This window comes from Aegilops tauschii, chromosome 2, assembly GCF_002575655.3.
Source record: "Aegilops tauschii subsp. strangulata cultivar AL8/78 chromosome 2, Aet v6.0, whole genome shotgun sequence".
Classification (NCBI taxonomy): Eukaryota; Viridiplantae; Streptophyta; class Magnoliopsida; order Poales; family Poaceae; genus Aegilops; species Aegilops tauschii.
In genome coordinates, this window is record NC_053036.3 from 619,042,940 (window position 1) to 619,065,764 (window position 22,825).

General features: G+C 46.0%; 3 protein-coding genes and 1 pseudogene across 3 annotated transcripts; all 4 read left to right on the forward strand.

Annotated features, from left to right (window-relative positions):
• Nucleotides 1-811: 811 nt before the first annotated feature.
• LOC109771597 (uncharacterized) lies at nt 812-1,403 on the forward strand. Its single transcript, XM_020330295.3, has one exon. The coding sequence runs from the start codon at nt 970-972 to the stop codon at nt 1,240-1,242; it is 273 nt and encodes a 90-aa protein (XP_020185884.1). The 5' UTR covers nt 812-969; the 3' UTR covers nt 1,243-1,403.
• A 633-nt stretch (nt 1,404-2,036) lies between these two features.
• Nucleotides 2,037-3,074, forward strand: LOC141041357 (uncharacterized). Its single transcript, XM_073507497.1, has 2 exons — nt 2,037-2,051; nt 2,301-3,074. The coding sequence occupies exons 1-2, from the start codon at nt 2,037-2,039 to the stop codon at nt 3,072-3,074; spliced, it is 789 nt and encodes a 262-aa protein (XP_073363598.1).
• A 6,830-nt stretch (nt 3,075-9,904) lies between these two features.
• LOC120974747 (uncharacterized) lies at nt 9,905-10,964 on the forward strand (annotated as a pseudogene).
• Nucleotides 10,965-19,924: 8,960 nt separating this feature from the next.
• On the forward strand, nt 19,925-20,506 carry LOC109771598 (uncharacterized). Its single transcript, XM_020330296.4, has one exon. It carries the CDS (start codon nt 20,081-20,083, stop codon nt 20,348-20,350), a length of 270 nt encoding a protein of 89 aa, XP_020185885.1. The 5' UTR covers nt 19,925-20,080; the 3' UTR covers nt 20,351-20,506.
• The last annotated feature ends 2,319 nt before the right edge of the window (nt 20,507-22,825 follow it).

Sequence of the window (22,825 nt, forward strand, 5' to 3'; positions counted from 1 at the left end):
GTGGTTTTTTTTTCTGCCGGGTCATGGGGAGACAGACGGCGAGGGAAAAGAGAGGCGGAGAGGGAGAAGTGGATGGGCTCGGGCTGTCGGCACGGAGAGGGAGGAAGCGGATGTGGCTAGGGCTGCGAGACCTTTGAACAGCTTAAATAGCAGGATTTTGGCCCTCTCGCAGCGAGCCGGAGCGGCGCCATGCGACATTCACACCCCCACCGAAGGAGACGCATGTTGGACCGTCGGGTTTCCGGACAATTACATGTGGGACCCGATCGTCAGTTCGACACGGCGACCGTGTCCTGGCCGCCCCATACCTGCTCCAGAATTGGTCCGAATATGAGAGAATGCCGGTCAGCCTGGGCATTTGACATCGGTTTGAGGCATCCGAGTGGGTTGGATTTTTTTGATCCGGTCAGTGACCGGGACGCCAGCCGGACGCTTGAGACAGTTTTGAGGGACCATAGAGGCTCTTGGTCGAGTGACCATGGATGCTATTTGTAAGACGATTACTTTTTATTCTCGCAATAAAATTTGATTCTGCTCACTGAATATTGACACACGTTATCTATGCCTCATTCCGATCTTATTTCTGTCGGCGTGTGTCAAAGCGAAACTCTCGCAATGGACAAAAACCGCTACTTCCACGGCAAATAAACAAAACGACACGGCAGCGATAGGTGTGACGTGCACAAGCAGAGTAGCAGCAGAGTGACCCCTCCGAAAGCACCCGGTATCCCTGAAAACCAACGTCCGCGACCACTGTTTTGCTGCAGACATCCCAAGCCTCCCTCCTGTATATAACCTCGTTCCAATCCCACTCTTCCTCTCATCAACAAATTACACAAGCATCAATCAGCCTTCAGCTCAAAATTCATTCCATACTCCACACTCGACTGCTAGCTACCAATCTCCAGGCATCACATAGTTCGGACGGATCAAGCAGTTGTACTGCCTCCACCAACGCAGAGAAAGATCATGGCGGGTGCGGCGAAGGCGTCTTGGATGGTGGCGATGAGCGTGGGCGCCGTGGAGGCCCTCAAGGATCAGGCTGGACTCTGCCGCTGGAACTACGCGCTCAGGTCCATCCACCGGACTGCCAAGGCCAGGGCCAACGTCCACGGCGCCGTCTCTCAAGGCTCCAAGCAGCTTCCGGCCTCCGCCGCAGCCGTGGCGGAGAAGCAGCGAGCCGAGAAGGCCGAGGAAGGGCTGAGGACGGTGATGTACCTCAGCTGCTGGGGGCCAAATTAGCAGCTGCAGCTTGGTACAGCAGCTGCAGCTTGGTACTAGCTAGGCGTGTTAGTGTTTGCTGCAACAACCATGGCCTGAAATCTGTCTGGCTTCCCGTGGAATCCCCCGTTGCAAAATACCACCACAATGATGATGATGAAAAATGATGTTACTTGAGCCCATGTCTATTTGCTTATTTATGATCTTGGTGAGGAATATGCATACATGCTCTGATTTGGTTTCTGCTTACAACCCAGCAAATTGTGACGGTCAACGGGTCAAGGACCTAGTGGCAGGACACTGAGTAGGGTCAGATCAAATTTTCAGTGTCCAACAAGAGGATTTGGGGATACAGGGACAGCAAGAAGAGGAGAGCAAGTGAGTTCTATCTCAGTTCTGAATACCAATCTTCAGTTACATACAGTAGGCATCAGCCTCCAACCTGGACACGGCCACCTCACGCACACGCAACACAATGATTTGCTAAGCAGGCTGGGTTGTCTCCGTTTCCCTTCGATCTTTAGTTAATACAGTGGCCCGGCCCACGGGCGCGACACAAACATGCTGAATTTCTTCCATCTGCGGCACTTTGTTAAAGTGACACACGCGATGAATCCTCGTATCTGTGCTCAAGGTGTCATCAATCAACCAATCTATTTACTGTACTTATAACTTATAAGTTTTGTTGGTGGACCTGTCTTCGGTTGCTTTGTTACTCCAAAACGAGACCAAACGAGAAGTACTTTGAATTAGGTCATGGCGAATATGTTCTGAATTTCTCCGTTGTATATTCGCTAAACTGACACAATAGAAACATGATACCTCTTCAGGTTAGACCACATTAATAAGTATCACAGAGGGAGGCACATCAAAGTTACTCCGTATCTTGAACTAAAAAAAGTTACTCCGTATCTTTCTACCAGCAATTTTGGATTTTTCCCTAGGGCCATGAAACCAAAAGAGAAGAAAAATAAATAAAATCAGACTTTCAGATAATAGGTACAATCGGCTGCACAGTAGTTCCTTCCAATTAATTAAGCTGATTGATAACTAACTGTCCTTGGCTCGGGCCGCGGAAGTTCTGCTTCCCGTCTCTCTTCAAACACTCGAGGCGTAAGGGCAGAACTGTGGCACAAGCTATCACTGACGACCGCTGGGTCTTGGACCTTGCACACGGCAACAACAGCAACCTTGTCAGCGAGGTTCTTGATCTGCATCGTCTCATTCAGCGCCGGCAGCTCAACTTCCAGGCCGAAGATCAGGACCAGATCCGCTGGAACTTGGAGGGATCAGGTCAGTACAGCTCCCGCTCGGCCTACGCCCTCCAGTTCTTGGGCTCGACGACGGGCATGTTCCAGGCCATGATCTGGGCCATCTGGGCTCCGGCGAAGCTTAAGATGTTTGCGTGGCTCCTCCACCAGAACCGGCTGTGGTGCAATGACCGTCTCCAACGTAGGGGCTGGCCAAACTCCTACTTTTGCCAGCTCTGCCTCAGGAACCTGGAGACCTCGGCTCATCTGTTCTGGAGCTGCCCGTTCACGAAGACAGTATGGACTAGCTTGTCCTCTTGGCAGCACTGCCAGGGGCTAAGTAAGGCGTGTCTGCCCAACGAATGCAGCTCCCTGGAAAAGGTCGAAGCCATGGTTTCAGCAACAGGGCCAGCACATGCGAAAGGAATCAAGTCGCTGATCATGCTGGTGCTTTGGAAAATCTGGCAAGAGCGCAACAACCGCGTTTTCAGAAAGAAAGAGGCTACGGTGCAAGCGGTGATCAATGACATCAGGAGAGAGCTCTGTCTTTGGCAACAGGGCGGTTTCAAATCCATTCTGAGCCCCTTCGGGGATCCTCCATGAGATAGTAGTCTTAGATCCGGGTGCCTCAGGCACCAAGGCTTTTTCCTTCTTTTTGTTTACCTCCTTGATCCCAGGATCATCGCCTTTGTCACTTTGTCATCTGCTCCCTGCTTAACCAATGAAACCCCAGCCATGGCTGGCTCGTTCAAAAAAAAAACTAACTGTCCTCCACAAAGCTTTACTAAGATATTTGTTAGCCGCTTATGTTATAGAACTCTATAGCAAGATATTCAAAGATAATAAACTAGACACATAAATAAAATTATGTTGTATATGAATGTTCATCTAATTTTCCTCTTATATGGATGGAATTTAACTTACTTAAAAGTCCCAAACATATTTGGAAAAAATAATAGAAGTTTTACAACAAATTGGAGTTGCTTTGTCATTATAGTAATCTCAATAGTTTTTTTTATAATATTTAACTCTAAGTTACTACTTGGGGTTCATGTTGTTAGGTATAGTAGACATTTTTTTTTGTAAATGTTGTACTCTCTCCTATCAAACATAAGTGTCTTAAAATAAAACTATGACACTTATTTTGGATCGGAAGGAGTATCAATTTAAAATAAAATTATATATAGTAAATTTGATATATAAAATAAATAAAAGTATTTGGTATAAGTAAGTTATCTGGCGGACGACGAGGATGCTAGCCATGACGGCTGCGTCCCGGCGGACGACGAGGTTGGTGCCGCCCATGGTGGCTGCATCTCGGCGAACGACGAGGTTTGTGCCGCCCATGGTGGAGGACCGGGCGGAAGTGGAGGCCGACCAGATGGAGGGGGTGGTGGTTGCTACCTCTTGAGCATGCGTTGGTTTTCCCTTGAAGAGGAAAGGGTGATGCAGTAAAGTAGCGTAAGTATTTCCCTCAGTTTTTGAGAACCAAGGTATCAATCCAGTAGGAGGCCACATGCAAGTCCCTCGTACCTACACAAACAAATAAAAACCTTGCAACCAACACGATAAAGGGGTTGTCAATCCCTTCACGGCCACTTGCAAAAGTGAGATCTGATAGAGATGATAAGATAATATTTTTGGTATTTTTATGATAAAAATTGAAAGTAAAGATTGCAAAATAAACGGCGACAGAAATAGCTAGTTGACGGGAGATTAATATGATGGAAAATAGACCCGGGGGCCATAGGTTTCACTAGTGGCTTCTCTCAAGATAGTATAAGTATTACGGTGGGTGAACAAATTACTGTCGAGCAATTGATAGAAAAGTGCATAATTATGAGAATATCTAGGCATGATCATGTATATAGGCATCACGTCCGCAACAAGTAGACCGACTCCTGCCTGCATCTACTACTATTACTCCACACATCGACCGCTATCCAGCATGCATCTAGAGTATTAAGTTCATAAGAACAGAGTAACGCATTAGGCAAGATGACATGATGTAGAGGGATAAACTCAAGCAATATGATATAAACCCCATCTTTTTATCCTCGATGGCAATAATACAATACGTGTCGTTTCCCCTTCTGTCACTGGGATCGAGCAACGCAAGATTGAACCCAAAGCTAAGCACTTCTCCCATTGCAAGAAAGATCAATCTAGTAGGCCAAACCAAACTGATAATTCAAAGAGACTTGCAAAGATAACCAATCATACATAAAAGAATTCAGAGAAGATTCAAATATTGTTCATAGATAATCTTGATCATAAACCCACAATTCATTGGATCTCGACAAACACACCGCAAAAAGAGTTACATCGAATAGATCTCCAAGAAGATCGAGGAGAACTTTGTATTGAGATCCAAATAGAGAGAAGGACCCATCTAGCTAATAACTATGGACCCGAAGTTCTGTGGTAAACTACTCACACATCATCGGAGAGGCTATGGTGTTGGTGTAGAAGCCCTCCGTGATCGATTCCCCCTCCGGCGGAGTGCCGGAAAAGGCCCCAAGATGGGATCTCGCGGGTACAGAAGGTTGCGGCGGTGGAAATAGGGTTTCATGGTGCTCCTCGATGGTTTCGGGGTACATGGGTATATATAGGAGGAAGATGTAGGTCGGTGGAGCCACGAGGGGCCCACGAGGGTGGGGGCGCGCCCGGGGGGGGGGGGGGAGGGAGGTGCGCCTCCCTGCCTCGTGGCCTCCTCGTTGATTTCTTGACGTCCACTCCAAGTCCTCTGGATCACGTTTGTTCCAAAAATCACACTCCCGAAGGTTTCATTCCGTTTGGACCTGCTTGGTATTCCTTTTCCGCGAAACACTGAAATAGACAAAAAAACAGCAATTTGCACTGGGCCTTGGTTTAGTAGGTTAGTCCCAAAAATAATATAAAAGTGTATAATAAAGTCCATTAAATATCCAAAACAGAATATATAATAGCATGGAGCAATAAAAAATTATAGATACGTTAGAGACGTATCAGTGGTGTCGCGCCGTGCGCCAGCGTTGGGTGATCGATAAGACCCAAAGACGAAGACGGTGGCGTCGGGCCGTGCGAAACCAGAGGCATCGGGCGCGCGTCACTGCCGCATGATGATGGTGATGGCATGCCATAGGGATGGTCATTCGGCGCTGGGGCCGTCTGGCTGTGGTGGTGAACCTGCGGTGGTCGGCCTGTCTTGCCGTGCTGGTTGTGCGGTGTGTTGGAAATATGCCCTAGAGGCAATAATAAATGGTTATTATTATATTTCTTTGTTCATGATAATAGTCTATTGTTCATGCTATAATTGTATTATCCGGAAATCGTAATACATGTGTGAATACATAGACCACAATATGTCCCTAGTAAGCCTCTAGTTGACTAGCTCGTTGATCAACAGATAGTCATGGTTTCCTGACTATGGACATTGGATGTCATTGATAACGGGATCACATCATTAGGAGAATGATGTGATGGACAAGACCCAATCCTAAGCATAGCATAAAAGATCGTGTAGTTTCGTTTGCTAGAGCTTTTCCAATGTCAAGTATCTTTTCCTTAGACCATGAGATCGTGCAACTCCCGGATACCGTAGGAGTGCTTTGGGTGTGCCAAACGTCACAACGTAACTGGGTGACTATAAAGGTGCACTACGGGTATCTCCGAAAGTGTCTGTTGGGTTGGCACGGATCGAGACTGGGATTTGTCACTCCGTGTGACGGAGAGGTATCTCTGGGCCCACTCGGTAATGCATCATCATAATGAGCTCAATGTGACTAAGGCGTTAGTCACGGGATCATGCATTGCGGTACGAGTAAAGAGACTTGCCGGTAGCGAGATTGAACAAGGTATTGGGATACCGACGATCGAATCTCGGGCAAGTAACATACCGATTGACAAAGGGAATTGCATACTGATTGATTGAATCCTCGACACCGTGGTTCATCCGATGAGATCATCGTGGAACATGTGGGAGCCAACATGGGTATCCAGATCCCGCTGTTGGTTATTGACCAGAGAGGCGTCTCGGTCATGTCTGCATGTCTCCCGAACCCGTAGGGTCTACACACTTAAGGTTCGGTGACGCTAGGGTTGTAGAGATATATGTATGCGGAAACCCGAAAGTTAAGTTGTTCGGAGTCCCGGATGAGATCCCGGACGTCACGAGAGGTTCCGGAATGGTCCGGAGGTGAAGAATTATATATAGGAAGTCAAGTTTCGGCCACCGGGAAAGTTTCGGGGGTTACCGGTATTGTACCGGGACCACCGGAAGGGTCCCGGGGGTCCACCGGGTGGGGCCACCTATCCCGGAGGGCCCCGTGGGCTGAAAGTGGAAGGGAACCAGCCCTTAGTGGGCTGGGGCGCCCCCCTTGGGCCTCCCCCCATGCGCCTAGGGTTGGGAACCCTAGGGGGGGAGCTTCCCCCTTGCCTTGGGGGGCAAGGCAACACTTTCCCCTCTTTGGCCGCCGCCCCCCCTTGGAGATCCCATCTCCCTGGGCCGGCGCCCCCCAGGGGGCCTATATAAAGGGGGGGGGGAGGGAGGGCAGCAACCTACAGCCTTGGGCGCCTCCCTCCTCCCCTGCAACACCTCTCTCTCTCTCTCGCAGAAGCTCGGCGAAGCCCTGCCGGAGAACCGCTACATCCACCACCACGCCGTCGTGCTGCTGGATCTCCATCAACCTCTCCTTCCCCCTTGCTGGATCAAGAAGGAGGAGACGTCGCTGCACCGTACGTGTGTTGAACGCGGAGGTGCCGTCCGTTCGGCACTCGGTCATCGGTGATTTGGATCACGGCGAGTACGACTCCGTTATCCACGTTCATTGGAACGCTTCCGCTCGCGATCTACAAGGGTATGTAGATGCACTCCCTTCCCCTCGTTGCTAGTATACTCCATAGATGCATCTTGGTGAACGTAGGAAAATTTTAAAATTATGCTACGATTCCCAACACGGTGGTCGGCCCGTTTGGATGTGGCGTTGAGGGTGCTGAGAGTTGGGGGGAAACGACTGACCATGGTGGTGGAGGAGGCCGTGGTCCTGACCGTACTGAAAGCGAGGGGCAGGATGAATCTGTGGTCGGAGAAGAGAAGGCGGTGCCAGAAGGATTTGGTCCTGAAAGTTTGGGCCGGGAGAATCGGCGGCGCGGGCAGGAAGTTGGGACAAAGGTGATCAGGGTGGACGCGTGGGGACGCGGCAGCAGCATAGGACTGCCAGTGGCCGCCACATGGCTGCCGGTGTGGGAGGGAAAGCTCGGAGCATCGTAAGATTTTGGGAAGGGGTTTTCTGAATGGATCCCCACCCCACAAAGGTGGAGGCGTCTTTGAAGCGTTCGGGGTGCGGGTGCATGGAGCCAGACAGTATAGCGAGCGAACTGCGAGGTGAAAAGCCTGACTACTTTTTCCTTTTCTTTTGGGGAGGGTAAAAGCATTGCTAACACTGGATGCTATCTTCTCCTATCACTCTGTCTGTACTCGGTTTTTACCGTACATCCTTCAAAGTACATCCCTGTATATAACCTCCTCTTAGGGGGCGTTTGGTTTACAGGCTATTCACCATAGGGACAGGGATAGACAATTTTTTAGGGGATATCACTTGTTTGGTTTACTAGCCAGGAGGGATAGGGATAACCAGATACTAGCGAATATTCCTTCAAAACGTGGTTGACGGGAGTCACGAGATTATGGCGGATGAGGGCAGCCACCCGCGCTTGCGTGAAACGTTTTCCCATGCGCGCCCTCTGTCGCGTGTCCGTGGCAATCGGCCCGGCGGCGCTCTCGGATGCCTCCGCCGCTGGCACACCACAGCCCACGCCGGCGCCCTGCTTGGCCGTCGGCCAAGGCCCTGCTCCTCGAGACGAGGCGAGCCGCGGGTGCTCCATCCTTTCCAGGCAACTCGCCTCCCACTCTCGGCCATGGCCCCTACCTCCATCAACCCCCCTCTCTCGGCCTGTTGTGACCGTGGCTGGCGGGGAACGGGGAGCTCCGGCGGCTGGGAACGAGGATCACTTGAGATCTTCCAGCGGACACATGTGACGCAGATGGGGAGACCTCTGGTGGTGGGGAACAAGGAGATCTCCTGTGGTTTGGAACGAGGAGAGCTTGCCTATCTGTTGTCTATATGTATGTGACAGTCTTTCAACTCTCCCGTTTTCTCTACAGGTAGCACATATGAACACTACTGATTTAATAGTATGGACAATCACCTGTATGATTGTACAAAGAAGAACATGTATACATGTATGAATATTTGGTAAAAAAATTCGACAAAGCGTGGATTTTATTAACTCAAAATGAAGCATCAAGGGGATACAAACACATTGAGCACACACCCGGCCTCTGCATAACCAGGATGCACACAGCCAACACCAACACACACAAAAGAGAAAAAAAACGCCAGCAAAGAGCAAAGTCATACAAGACTCAAGCTATGCCTAAGCGAGGGAAAAGAAAAAGGAAAAAACACTCTGAAACGATCAAAACAACGGTTGATAAACTACATCAACGACCATATCCGCACCAACCATCTCTTGACAGAACAAGCGCAACGAGAAAGTTTCTTCAACAGCAACGCCTTCAGGAAGGAAACGACGCTTAAACGTCGCCGTCACTGGACCCGACCAACAAAGGTCAGACTCTAGGTTTTCACCCCGAAGAACAAGTCTGAGCACATCCGAGCAATGCCTTCATCAAGGTAACGACGCAAAAACATCGGCATCGCCAGGTATAACCAATTCAGGCCAGACCTAGGGTTTTCACCCCGGAACTCGAGACCGGGTACTCGAGAAGCACCACCAAATCAAAGTCATCATGTTGTCGCCACCACTTTCCGCGATCCCAGCAGCTAAAGGTGAGGCACAGTCTTTACATGCCGGCATGGCTTGCCGCTGCACAACCATCTCCTCTGCATCAAGCCGTCGTCCATAGAATTTATCTCACCGCTGAATGCAAACTGGCCGGATTGAGAGCCACCGAAACTCCCAATGGAGCCTTCCGGTTACATCACACAACCTCGCCAGTGCGAGCTGCTGGCAATAACCAATGGATCCTAAGAAAAAACTCTCATGAAGACCCTTGAATGGCCACTGCAATCTGCGGCTCGAGTGGCCGGACGGTGCCGCCATGGTCAGGACGAAAATTGCCCCCTCGCATCGATCGGACGAACCACCTGCGGCCAAGTGACAAGCATCGGTCAACCGATGTAAGTCCCAAGGCGCCACCACCAACCTCCTTCGGCCTTGTGATCTGTCGGCGGCAACAGCGGCGAGCGTCTTGGGTCGCTTGGGAAGATGACCCTTATCACCAACGCTGCCATGCTCTGGACAGCCGGAGGAAGCTTCGGTCCGAACCTGCATGATCTTGACCGCAGGCTGCTGGAGGAGAATGGATGGTCATCTCCACCCAGGCCATTGCCAAGGCATCACTATGCTGCCCAGTTCAGATTCCCAGATCGCTCTAGCCATTGACCTATGCATGTCCCTGTGCACAGATCGCCTGCCGCTGCATGTCCATGCGCAGATCGCTCTAGCCTTCGGACGTTGCATGAAGATCGCTGCTGAGTTGTTGTTCACCTCGCGCGCCGTTCAGCGCCTTGCGTAGAAGCCATCGCCCGGAGCCCCGCTGCCGCCGTCAGCCACACAGGCTTTGCTCGGCAGCGTCGTTCGGCGGCGGCGAGGGAAGCGAGAGAGGTGGGGAGGTCCCGAAGAAACATGAATATTTGGTAAATAGTGACCAGTTCATGGTATTTGATTGTATGGACAGTCACGTGTATGATTGTACAAAGAACATGTATACACGTATTTGATTGTGCAAAGAGGAACATGTATATATGTATTTGATATACAAAGAAGAGCATGTATTAATATTGCGTTGTAGAAGAACATAAAAAAATAACTAATGACTATCCATATCCACCTTTTATCCTTGCAACCAAACAATAAAAAGCGGTTATCCATCTCATCTAATCTTTCGCAACCAAACGACAAAAACTGGCTATCCCCAACCAGGTGGTTAAGGATATCCTCAGCCAAGCCAACCTCGCCCGTGAACCAAACGCCACCTTAGTCCCACTCTTACTCTCGTCAACACAAGCATCAATCACCCTTCAGCTCAGTACATTCACAACCACAAAGCCTGCGCTCTACACTCGACTAGTAGCTACTAATCTTCAGTCATCACCTAGTCTAGAATCAACAGATCAGTCAGCGGTGCTGTCTCCACCAACACAGAGAGGGATCATGCCGGGTGCGGCAAAGGCGTCTTGGATGGTGGTGATGAGCGTTGGCGCGGTGGAGGCGCTCAAGGATTAGGCCGGCCTCTGCCGGTGGAACTACGCGCTTAGGTCCATCCACTTGGTAGCGAAGGCGAGGGCCAACATCCGCGGCGGCGTCTCCCAGGGCGGCAAGAAGCTTCCAACCTCTGTGGCGGCGGTGGCGGAGAGGCGGCGAGTGGAGAAGGATGAGAAGGGGCTGAGGACGCTGATGTAGCTCAGCTGCCGGGGTCCCAATTAGCAGCTGCAACTTGGTAGTTGCTACTACCTAGGCGCGTCTGTGTTTGCTGTAACAACGATGGCCTGAAACATGTCTGGCTTCCCGTGGAATCCCCCATTGTAAAATACCACCATAATGATGATGATGGTGATGAATGATGTTACTTGAGCTCCATGTCTATTTGCTTAGTTATTATCTTGGTGAGGAATATGCATCCATGCTCTGATTTGGTGTCTGCTTACAACTCAGAAAGAACTTACAGCTACACTTAAACAACAAATCATAGCAAATTGTAACGTTCAATGGGTCAAGAGCCTAGTGGCAGCACACTGAATAGGTTCAGATCAATTTTTCAGTGTCCAACAGGAGGATTTGGGGTTGGGGATACATGGACATCAAGAAGAGGAGAGGAGATGCATTCCCGGATCCAGACCAATCTTTAGTTACATCAGCCTCCTACCTGGATACAGCCAACTCATGCACACGCAACACCACCCTTTGCTAAACATGTCGGGCTGTCTCGGTTCCCCTTTGATCTTCAGTTAATGCAGTGGCCCGCCCCACAGGCTCGACACAAACATGCTGAATTTCTTCAGTATGCGGCACAGGCGATGAATCCTCGTATCTATACTCAAGGTGTCATCAAGCAACCAATCCATTTACAGTACTTATCAGTTTTGTTGGTGAACCTGTCTTCGGTTGCTTTGTTAGTCCGAAACAAGACCAAACGAGAAGCACTTCGAATTGGTTGAAAGTACTTTCTTTCTTCTTCTTTTTCGCGCATAGTTTGAAGAAAGTACTTTCTGTGGCTCTAGTCGACCTGATGCGCGACGAGGTCGAATGAATATATTTTGAATTTCTTTGCTGTATACTTTATTCGCTAAGCTGATACAGTAGTAATCACTGTCCAAAAAATCTTCCGATTCAGCGATTTATCGTCCGATTTATCGCTACTCTTGGGGTGACCGATAAGATTATGCCTTATCTTCACCGTTTATCGTTTGAGCCGATTTATCGCTATGACAAGCGATTTATCAGGAATCTGCCGATAAATAGGACCTATTAATAGCACTATGTTTGCAAAAGTTATGTTTATTTGCATTTTGTGGACCTTGTTACGCAATATGTATTGTTGTGCTATTTTGCTTGTCATTATAAGAGGATTCAAAGGCTGGGAATCAAGGTAACACTTTTGTCCAATATTTTTTTGGTTTTGAATTTAGCATATTTTAGTATTGGGAACCCCGAATTTGAAAAAAAAATGACAGATTAATAGTCGACCGATAAAATCGATTAATCTATCGATTTCCGATTAGTCTCTAATCCCCAGCTGACCGAGACGCTAACGCTAAGCGATATCCTCAACATTGGTACTAATTCAACTAAACATGATACAGCTCCAGCTTCAGATTAAACCACATGTGCACATTAATAAGTAAATGTGCTTTCTGATCACAGCTATCATAGAGTGAGGCACATCAAAGTTACTCAATATCTTTCTTCTTCCAATGAAAGATCAACACTTTCGATTTTGCCCTAGGGCCATGAAACCAAAAGAGAAGAAAAACAAATAAAATCAGACATTCAGTTAATAGGTACAATCAGGTGCACAGTAGTTCCTTCCAATTAATAAGCTGATCGATATAAGATAAAAAATACGTACAACTAAGATAAACAAATTGTCCTCCACAAACTTGTACTAAGATATATGTTAGCCGCTTATGTTATAGAACTCTCTAGCAAAATATTCAAACGTAATAAAATAGACGAATAAATAAAATTATTTTTTATATGAATGTTCATCTAATTTTTCTCTTATATGGATGGAATTTAACTTACTTAAATGTCCCAAACATATTTGGAAAAATAATATAAGTTTAACAACAAATTGGAGTTGGTTTGTCATTATTGTAATCTTAATGGCTTTTTTTAATAATATTTAACTCTAAGTTACTACTTGGGGTTCATGTTGTTAGGTATAGCAGACAATTTTTAAAAAATGTTGTACTCTCTCCGATGAAAATAAGTGTCTTAAGTAAAACTACGACACTAACTTTGGATCGGAAGAGTATCAATTTAAAACAAAATTATGTATAGTAAATTTGATATAATAAATAGAAGTGTTGTCTATAAATAAGTTATAACCATTGGTGGAACCAGAGATCGAGGTTTACTGGAGTGACGGGCGATGACATTCCTAGATTAGTTTGCTCCCATTGGTCACTATGTATGGGTGGTATGAATCACTACCGGAGACCCAGGGCGATCGACTATGCTCAACCCAGCGCTTTATTCTTCCATTGATGATAACCTTATTTCTAAACTGCATGCACAATTAAAATTGATTATTCTAATCAATCCTGCATACTTTCATCATGTATTGTGAATTCTTTTTTCGATGCCTTAGTTATGTCATCATTGTTATCTTCAACACTATTTAAAAAGACGTAATATTCCGTCTTTAGTCTTACGTCTTTTGTTTCGTCCAACCTCCCACATCCCTGCAACCCCACATCGTCTCCCCTTCTTTTGTCTATCTCTGGTTTATTTTCATGTCACTCCCTTTCCTGGTTCGATAGGATGCAACCCACACACCATAATCAATCACTATCGACGCCTCCCACACTCTTCTCACTTCTCCCAACCTTGGGTTTCCAGACTCCACTACTATAGAACCGAATAACACCGGCAAATCATAACATCATTGCTGTGCCAACGGCCTATCATTAGTTCCGGGTCGGTAATGACTTTATCATCACTAACAATCCCAATGGAATGTGGCTGATGATGACTACCGTCTGAATGGTTGGCTGAGAAACCAAAAAAGTTGGGGTACACCAGCTGCCAAAAATGAACCAGGATAAACCTCAGCTTTTAAAGAAGTGTTGGTTTAAAATACCCCTTTGGTTAGATTCCAATTTTTTAGCCAAAAGTTGGCAGCACAAACTGAAACAAACACCAATTGCCAAAAAAGAACTAGGAAAAACCTCAGTTTTTAAAGAAGTGTTGGTTGTTTAGAATACCACTTTGGTTTAAATTCCAACTTTTTTAGCCAAAAGTTGGCAGCTCAAACTGAAACAAACTCAGGCTTGTTGTCTCACTACTATCACAGGCTTGAGGCATCTGCCGTCGGACATGTGCTTTTCTCGGAGTCTGTGTCGCCTCAGTTTGTCCGGATGCGGATGCCGGGCATGGAGCAACTCGTTGCCTGCACGTTGTACGCCCCTCAAGCGGGTGAGCCGTCATACGACGATGTGGACTGACAAATGTTGGAGATAAGCAACCAATCCATTTAGTACTTATCAGTTTTGTTGATGGACCTGCCTTTGGTTGTTTTGTTAGTCCAAAACGAGACCAAACAAGAAGTACTTCGAATTGGTTGAAAGTACTTTTTGTGGCTCCAGTCGACCTGATGTACTAATATGTTTGGATTCCTTTGTTGTATATTCGCTAAAAAAAATTGCGGGTGTATATTCCCGAAACTGAAGCAGTAGTAAGTCAACTAAACATGATACAACTTCAGGTTAGACCACCTTAAAAAGGAAACATGCTTTCTTTATCACAACTATCACAGCGAGGTACATCAAAGTTACTCCCTCCATTCCATAATATAACATCGTTTTGCCAACTAAAATAGCTCGCAAAACGATTCTATATTGTGGGACGGAGGGGTACTCCGTATCTTTCTAGTTTCCACTAAAAGAGCAGCAATTTGGATTTTGCCCTAGGACCATGGAACCAAAATAGAAGAAAAATAAATAAAATCAGTCATTCAGATAATAGGTACAATCAGGCGCACAGTAGTTCCTTCCAATTAATAAGCTGATCGATATAAGATAAAAAATACTTGCAACTAAGATAAACAAACTGTGCTCGACAAACTTGTACTAACATATTTCTTAGACGTTTATATTATAGAATTCTATAGCAAACTATTCAAAGGTAATAAAATAGACTCATAAACAAAATTATTTTGTATATGAATGCTACTTCTAATTTTTCTCTGATATGGATGGAATTTAACTTAATTAAATGTCCCAAACATATTTGGAAAATATAAGATAAGTTTTACAACAAAATAGAGTTAGTTTATCATTATAGCAATGTCAATGGTAATTTTTTGTGGATAAATGTTAACTATATTTGGCATTTTTGTTGTTAGGTATAGTAGACAAAAATTGTTGTTTTAAAAAAAGCAATTTAAAACAAAATAATGTATAGAAAATATGATATATAATAGAAAGTAATTTTTTGGCATAAATAAGTTATAACCCATTAGCGAAACCAAATCAAGTTTTGTGGAGGTGACGCACAACGACATTCCTCGATTAGTTTATTCCCATTGGTGAATATGTACGGGAGGTATGAATCTGCATCGGAGACCAAGACAACAGACCATGCTTACCCAAGTGGTGAATCTGCCACTAGTGATAATCATATTTCTAAACTGTATTAACAATTAAATTTGACCATTCTAATCGATCGTCTATGCTTTCACCATGTTTTGCAATTTTCCTCTTAATATGTGTTGACCTTAATTATGTCATCATTATTATCTTCTAACACCATCTAGAAAGACTTAATATTCCGTCTCAAATCTTATATCTTCTCTTTCGTGCGACCCCCCACATCCCTGCACCCCCACATCGTCTCCCTTTTTGTCCATGCCCGCTTTATTTACGTGTGCCTCCCATTCTTGGTACGCTAGGACGCAACCCACACACCACAATCGAACCGATGCCTCCCTCACCCTTCTTACTACCTCCCAATCTAGGGTTTCCAACCCCCACTACTACAGAACTGAATATTACTGACCGGCCAAATCATATCATCACTGATGCGCCAACGACCCGTCAGTAGTTCCTGGACGGTGATGACTGTATCATCACAAACGAGCCAGGTGGCCGGTCAATGAAGATGACTAGAAGCTGAATGGTTGGTTGACAAGCCAAAAAGTTGGGGTACACCAGCCGCCAAAAATGAACTAGGGGGAAACCTTAGCTTTTAAAGAAGTTGATTGTTTAGAATACCCCTTTGGTTCAGATTTCAACTTTTTTAGCCAAAAGTTGGCAGCTCAAAGTGAACAAACACCAGTTAGCAAAAATGAACTAGGGGAAATCCAGCTTTTATAGAAGTGTTGGTACCTTAGAACACCCCAGCCTTTGGTTCAGATTCTAGCCTTTTTAGCCAAAAGTTGGCGGATCAAACTAAAACGAACACAAGCTTGTGGTCTCACTATCATCACAAGAGCGTGTGGTATTGTGGTAGAACTCTCCGGTTGAATTTGTGATTGTGGTGACCCTTGCGAAATGTCAAAACAGTCAAAATTTTGTATTTGCCACACTGAAAGAGATCTGAACAATGTGGAGACAACAGTTTTGCGTACGTGACAACATAGCTGCCACAAACAATTGACAAAACTCAGAAATAGAGGAAATAAAGAAATAAATATTTCATTTTATGGAAACTCAGCAAATTTCAATAATAAGTCTAGTAAATTTATTATCTTTGAGTATTAATGAAACAAATAGAAATCCAGGATTACATTTAGATAAAACTTAAAAAAACAGAAGGAAATAAACAAAAAACTCTGATATTCTAGAAAACATTAAAAATATGAGGATATTAAAATAAAAATAGGAGAAAATTACCACCGCTTTATCTCAACCAAACGGCTGTGAGGGGGTTCATTGTGACCTGCCTCCGAGGGAATGCCAGCCAGTTAACATAACTGAAACAAAAAGCTTCTAATTTTCATCTATCTCTATGTTTTTCATAACATTTTTTATTTTTTGCATATTTAAATTCCTGAAATATTTTATAATGGTTTTTCTCTTCATATATTTCTTGACTGAGTCGAATTTATTTTCTCGCCGAGCTGCCAAGGAATTGGCCATGTTAGCATTAAAATTACTTTCAGTGAAGCAACATGCTAAATTGGGACGGTTCTCGTACTACGACTGTGTCATATAGATGTTCAGTACTCCCTGTCTCCCTCTGCCAAAACTTATAAGTGGCTATTGTAGTAAAGAAAATTTGTTTTTTCTAAGTTGTGCATGGATTAAAGTTCTATAAAATTCTTAATTTTTTTTCATGCCGATAGCAAAACAGCAGTATGAAGGAGTCAAAATTAGATGATGATTATTATTTCTTATTTGAAAATAGAAGTCTTTCTATTTTTGATGTGCCTGAGAAACCATGGGAGGGCCATTTGAATTATTGATGCTATTTCTAGGAGACAGGTTCAGTGACTCGCAATAAGAAATTCAATTATGCTCGTTGGATCTTGACACAGGTTATTGTCAATGCGTCGTTCCGATATTAGAGCATCTCTAGCAGACCCGCAAAATCCCAACCCACATAAGTGTTTTTTGCAGTTCGTGGAAAAGTCCATATGCAGGCCGGCACGGGCGAGGTCAGACTCGGATCCTGCAAAATGGACCCGTAAAAAAGGATATTCGGCAAATATGCTCTTTTACGGGTCGGCTACGCGGGGTCTGCTCGGGCACCGCCGCGTTGACCCACAAACCGAATACACCCAATTCACGAATTTGACATCGGTTCTAACAAATAAGTTCAAATTCAAACAATAGAACACAGTTCACGCGCAAATAAAAACTTAAGTTTTGTAGGACAAACGCAAAAGATGGTCTTGCAGAAGTGACGACCACGTCTGGCATCATCTTGGTCGATCTTCACTCCGCGCCATCGAGTCCATGGAGTTCATCGGAACCACCGAATCCATCTTCGATGCTTGTTCCAACTCCCGCACCGAAATCATCGATATTGGTTCCAAACCCCGCTGAGAAAACCTCTTCGGCACTGTAACACACACTAGCCGATGCAACCATTCTCTTTTTTAAGATTTCTCTTCTTGCCATATCATGCCATTCTTTGGTGAGGTCGTCCATGTCATTGCGGTTCATTGTGATGATCTTGTTCTCTTCGGCGAGCAACTTGGACATGGCTTTGTTTTCAGCGGCGCATGCTCTTCTCTCCTCAATGGCCGCTTTGCGCCGCCCCTCTTCCTTGAGCAACTGCCATTTTTTTGCTTCTTCCTTGCCTTCTTCTCGACCAACTCTTTCTTAATCTCCAACGACTTCAACAACATCAAATCATTTGATTGCACTATGACATCAATCTTCTCCCTCAAGCTCGAAGATTCGTGCTCTCTCTTCATCTTCTCCTTAGTCTTCTTGTCGACATCGGGCTTGTTCAAGTTTCTTGGACCATCATCATCCTCATCTTCATCCATGTTAGTAAGTGAACCTCTCTTCGGTGGGGATTCTTTGTCAATCAACTCCCACTTCTCGCACTCTTTGAGCAAGTCCCAACAATTCTCTAGTTTGAAGAATTTACCTTCCGAAGCTTCCATGTCTTTGTATCTATGTTGGCCAATTTTGTCCTACACAATTTGAACAAACTCAATATGATGTGCACAACTTGAACAAAGTCAAAACGAACTCACATAGTCGGATTCCACGGTTCCACTTGGAGGTGCATTGCGTGCTTGCTCCAAGCAAGCTGCCAAACGGCTGCAAATTGGCTCGATCACATCCCAACACCCTTGAAGCGACTGAAAGGTGCATGGAGTCCTATTGGGATATTTTGCCATCATGCGGAAGTATTGATCTTCGATCCTTTGCCAATACCTCTTGGTGGTTTGAGAAGTTCCCGTGCATGCATCAAGAGACCCCGCACTCCATGCCCTGATCAAGATTTGATCTTCCAAGATCGTGTAGTTCTTCGATCTCTGGCTTTTTTCACTTTTTGTTTGCGATTGCTCATACGCCCCCTCATCGATCTCCTCCACTTCTTCCTCACCACCATGATCATCCACGCCGCCCTCCGTTTCATTGTAATCGAATGCGGCGAACGGGGCTTGATCGATGTCGACGGTGTTGGTGTCCAACAAGCTCACGAACTCAGCAGTTGCATTGTTCGAACCACCGCTATAGTGAACGACAACAAGTCACGAGCTATTGCAAATGGCGAAAAGCAAAGGAAATTGCCATGACCAAAGACGCATACCTACCGGCCATTTCGTCAAACACCTCGCCTGCGGTGGGAGCAGCACCGTTGAGCGGCATCGCCGGGGAACCTCTTTCCGGGGCGGAGGGAGTGGATGAAGGAGGCGGCTTCTTTGTAGCCGGAATCCTCTTCCTCTTTACGCCGGTGGCCTTCGCGACCTTCTCCGCCGCCGGCCGGGATCGCGCAGCGGCGTTGGCGCCCGGAGCGCGGGCCTTCGCGGCGGGGGCAGGCGGATTCCCGCCCTGCACGACCACGTTGCCCTGCCGCTTGCGGGCAGGCGCGAGGTACCTTGGGCGACGGCCGGGCCAACATGGCCGGCGACGAGATCCGCCCGAGGGGATTGAGCGTGCTCGACCTCGACGGTGACGAGGGACATCACGGAGTCATCCATGGCGGCGAAGGACTGCCGAGGAAGATGCACCGGAGCGGGAGGTGACGGGGCAATGGTGACGGAAGGTGGGGGGAGCGGGAACGGCCGCTCGGAAATGTCCCTCCCGCCAAATCTCGCTGCGGATAGGGGCCGAGCTCGGATCGTCCTCCCAGCCTGTGAATCTAGAGGTCGTGGGAGATCTTTTGCCGCGCCCCGCAAAAAAATTTAAGGGTCGGCTGCGAATACGGTGTTTGATCGGACAGGTTTTTCCGCCCCAACCCGTATTTTGACGGTTATTTTGCGGGTCGAGACGGTATGTGGGGTCTGCTAGAGATGCTCTTATCTCTGCGGACTTGCGTCGATCCGAAACTGTCGCAATGGACAAAGCCGCTACTTCTTCCGCCGGGAATAAACAAAACGACGTGAGGTGAGCAGCCCACTGCACCGGAATGACAGCGAGAGGTGAGCAAACTGATTCTGAATTCTGAAAGCACCCGGTATCCTGGAAAACCAACGTCCGCTGCCGCCTGTTTTCCTCTGGCCCTCACGTGTATATAACACCATCGGCTCCCACTCTTCTTCTCATCAACACAAACAAGTATCGATCAGCTTGCTTCACCACCACAAAATCCACACTCCACTGCTATCAAGCTTCAAGCATCAGAGAGTTCAGGCAGACCATTGAGCGGCATCATCTCCTCCAACGCGGCGAGAAGAACAGAGTTGTAGAGAGATCATGGCGGGTGCGGCGAAGGCGTCATGGATGGTTGCGATGAGCGTGGGCGCCGTGGAGGCGCTCAAGGATCAGGCCGGGCTCTGCCGCTGGAACTACGCGCTCCGGTCCATCCACCGGACTGCCAAGGCCAGGGCCAACGTCCGTGGCGGCGTCTCGCAGGGCGCAAGGCAGCTTCCGGCTTCCGCAGCGGTGGCGGAGAAGCGACGAGCAGAGAAGACCGAAGAGGGGCTGAGGACCGTGATGTACCTCAGCTGCTGGGGTCCCAATTAGTACTACTAGCTACCAAGAGGTGTTTTCTCCTAGCTCCAGCATCTGTTAGAAACTTCTAGCAACAACCACGCCGTGTGACTTGGCTGGTTAATTCCCTGCCGATTATAAATACGTATCACGATGATGATGATGAAACCTTTCCCCACTTCGAGTTCACATTATCCTTCTTCAGAAAGGTTTGAATTGCCTTTCAAACTGATCTGTTTGTTTCAAATTCTTTGGGAAGATTGTTGTTTCGAGTTGGGCGCAAGCTTTGCCTGTTGCTCTGTTCGATGGGCAGAGCATTGATCCTGCTCCATTTTCCGCCAGCTTGTGCAGATGATAATCAAAACCTTCTTTTTTTTGCGAATTAGTGTTGTAGGTTCAGTTTTATAAACATATGAATATGATACTACCTCCGTCTCGGTGAATAAGTCATTCGCGTAGTTCTAGGTCGATGATTTAACTATCTAAATATAGATTATGTGTATAAAAAATATATATTTAGAAATTACATCCGTGTAGAAATCTAGTGATATACTTTTCATAACATATAACTCATATTTAATTGCTCAAATCAATGACCTAGAACTACGTAAATAACTTATTCACCCGGAGGTAGTAGTACAGTATGCATCTTTCCACTATTTGTGCAACCTCACATGCGTCTTCTTTGTTGTGTTCGTCCATCAGACGTACGCGGGACTGTTACTACCAAACAAGCGCTGAAAGTGGAAACCATGTGTTGCTCCTCTGGTTCCCCCTCCCCCCCGGCCAGCTCTCACACTCGTACGTGTTCTCACTGTCACATGTCCACAACATGAGCCTGAAGCCCTGAGGTGATAAAGTTTCTCCAGTTAAGTCGGTGAAGAAACTTACAATATTTGGCTACTGCACTGAAAAGGTGATTGCTTGCTATAGGACCAGCGCATCAGACCACAGACCAGCCGATGAAGACAAGTGTAGATCGGAAGGATCCAACTTGCAGACACACAGACCTAGACGAACGAAGATCGGATCCATCGAAGACAAACGCCGACCGTATCCCATGAGATCCGTTGGAAACACACGTCCACACGCCCTCCGACGAGCTTGAAGCATCAACCGGGCGTGGGCTAGGCAGGGAGAACCTTATTTCATCTACAAAAAGCCGTCGCCGCCTCATCTTCTTGAGCATGGCACAAATCCTAACAAAACTCTGAAAAGCATGTAAAAATGAAGCCCTCCCGCCGGCAAGGGCCGGTATCCACCGCGCCTCCATGGTCCAAGGACCATAGAAGACGAGGCGGACCGGTGGCGGCGCCAGCGAGAGGTAGGGAAACCCTAGACGGGAGTTCGCACAAGAGCAGGAGCGGAGATTTTTTTTTGTACAATTAACATTCTTGGCTTTACATGTCACCAGTGGTTATACCTTTTTATTAATTTGCAGGGGCATGTATTATATATATTTTGTATATTTTAATAAATATATATTTTTCTCCATCAGTTGTCAAAGTATAAAACTACATTTATAGTTGTCTTACCATAAAGTTGACGCGATGATTTTGAATATACCGAATTCATGTTATTCCTTCGGGGGGAAAATGATTCTCCAACTATTGTCAAATCTTAAATTTGGCTCCAAACATCAAAAAAATTCTTTGCCAATCAAGTATCAAAAACATCTAGACTTGGTATTTTGCCCCATTGAAAGTGGTTTTGCATACATGGTAGCATAATCACCACAATGATTTTTTTACATCACATGGGAAAGATGAGAAAATAGAACAATAAAAATTTCAGACATTTGCTGAACAATATATGTTTATTTTAGGAATTTTTTGTCTATACAAAAAAAAGCATGGAAATGAAGAGGTACAGAAAAAATTGGTCAAAATGAACGAATTTGCGAAAAACCTTTTATATTTGAAGATGTATTAAAACTAAGAGAATTTCAAATTTGAAGAATTAAATCGAGGAAATTAAATCTTTTGAGTTTTATCAGATTACATGGTTTCCTGAATATAGTATATGATAATTATCCAATTTCAAAACTCCTGAAATCTTACCTGATTTTTTATGTTTTTCCTAAAAAATAATGTGTTAATTTCCCCATTTTATTTGTGTTCTGCCAATTTTATTTGCACACTTAGTTACGACATGTGCAGAACCCCCTCTATGGCAACTAAAATAAATTGTTTTCCATGAAGCAGTAACTTCGACAATTCTACCCGCAAAAAAAAAAAAATTCGACAATCCTGACATTTTTTAGCCTACGAACAATAGTCCTACAGTATTCTAAGACAACTAATGTTACTACTCGCAAGTGGCAATAACATTTGAATCTGCTTACTGAATATTTACACACATCACCTATCCTTTATTCATATCTTATCTCTGTCGGCTTGTTCCAATCCCAGACTCTATCGCAATGGCCAAAACCACCACTTCCACAGAGAATAAACAAACGACACGGCAACGATGGTTGCGGCGTGAAGAAGCAGAGTAGCAGCAGAG

What these genes read in the sequence shown, in the direction of transcription:
- LOC109771598 (XM_020330296.4), top strand. Translation starts at nt 20,081, where the DNA reads ATGGCGGGTGCGGCGAAGGCGTCATGGATGGTTGCGATGAGCGTGGGC.
- LOC109771597 (XM_020330295.3), top strand. Translation starts at nt 970, where the DNA reads ATGGCGGGTGCGGCGAAGGCGTCTTGGATGGTGGCGATGAGCGTGGGC.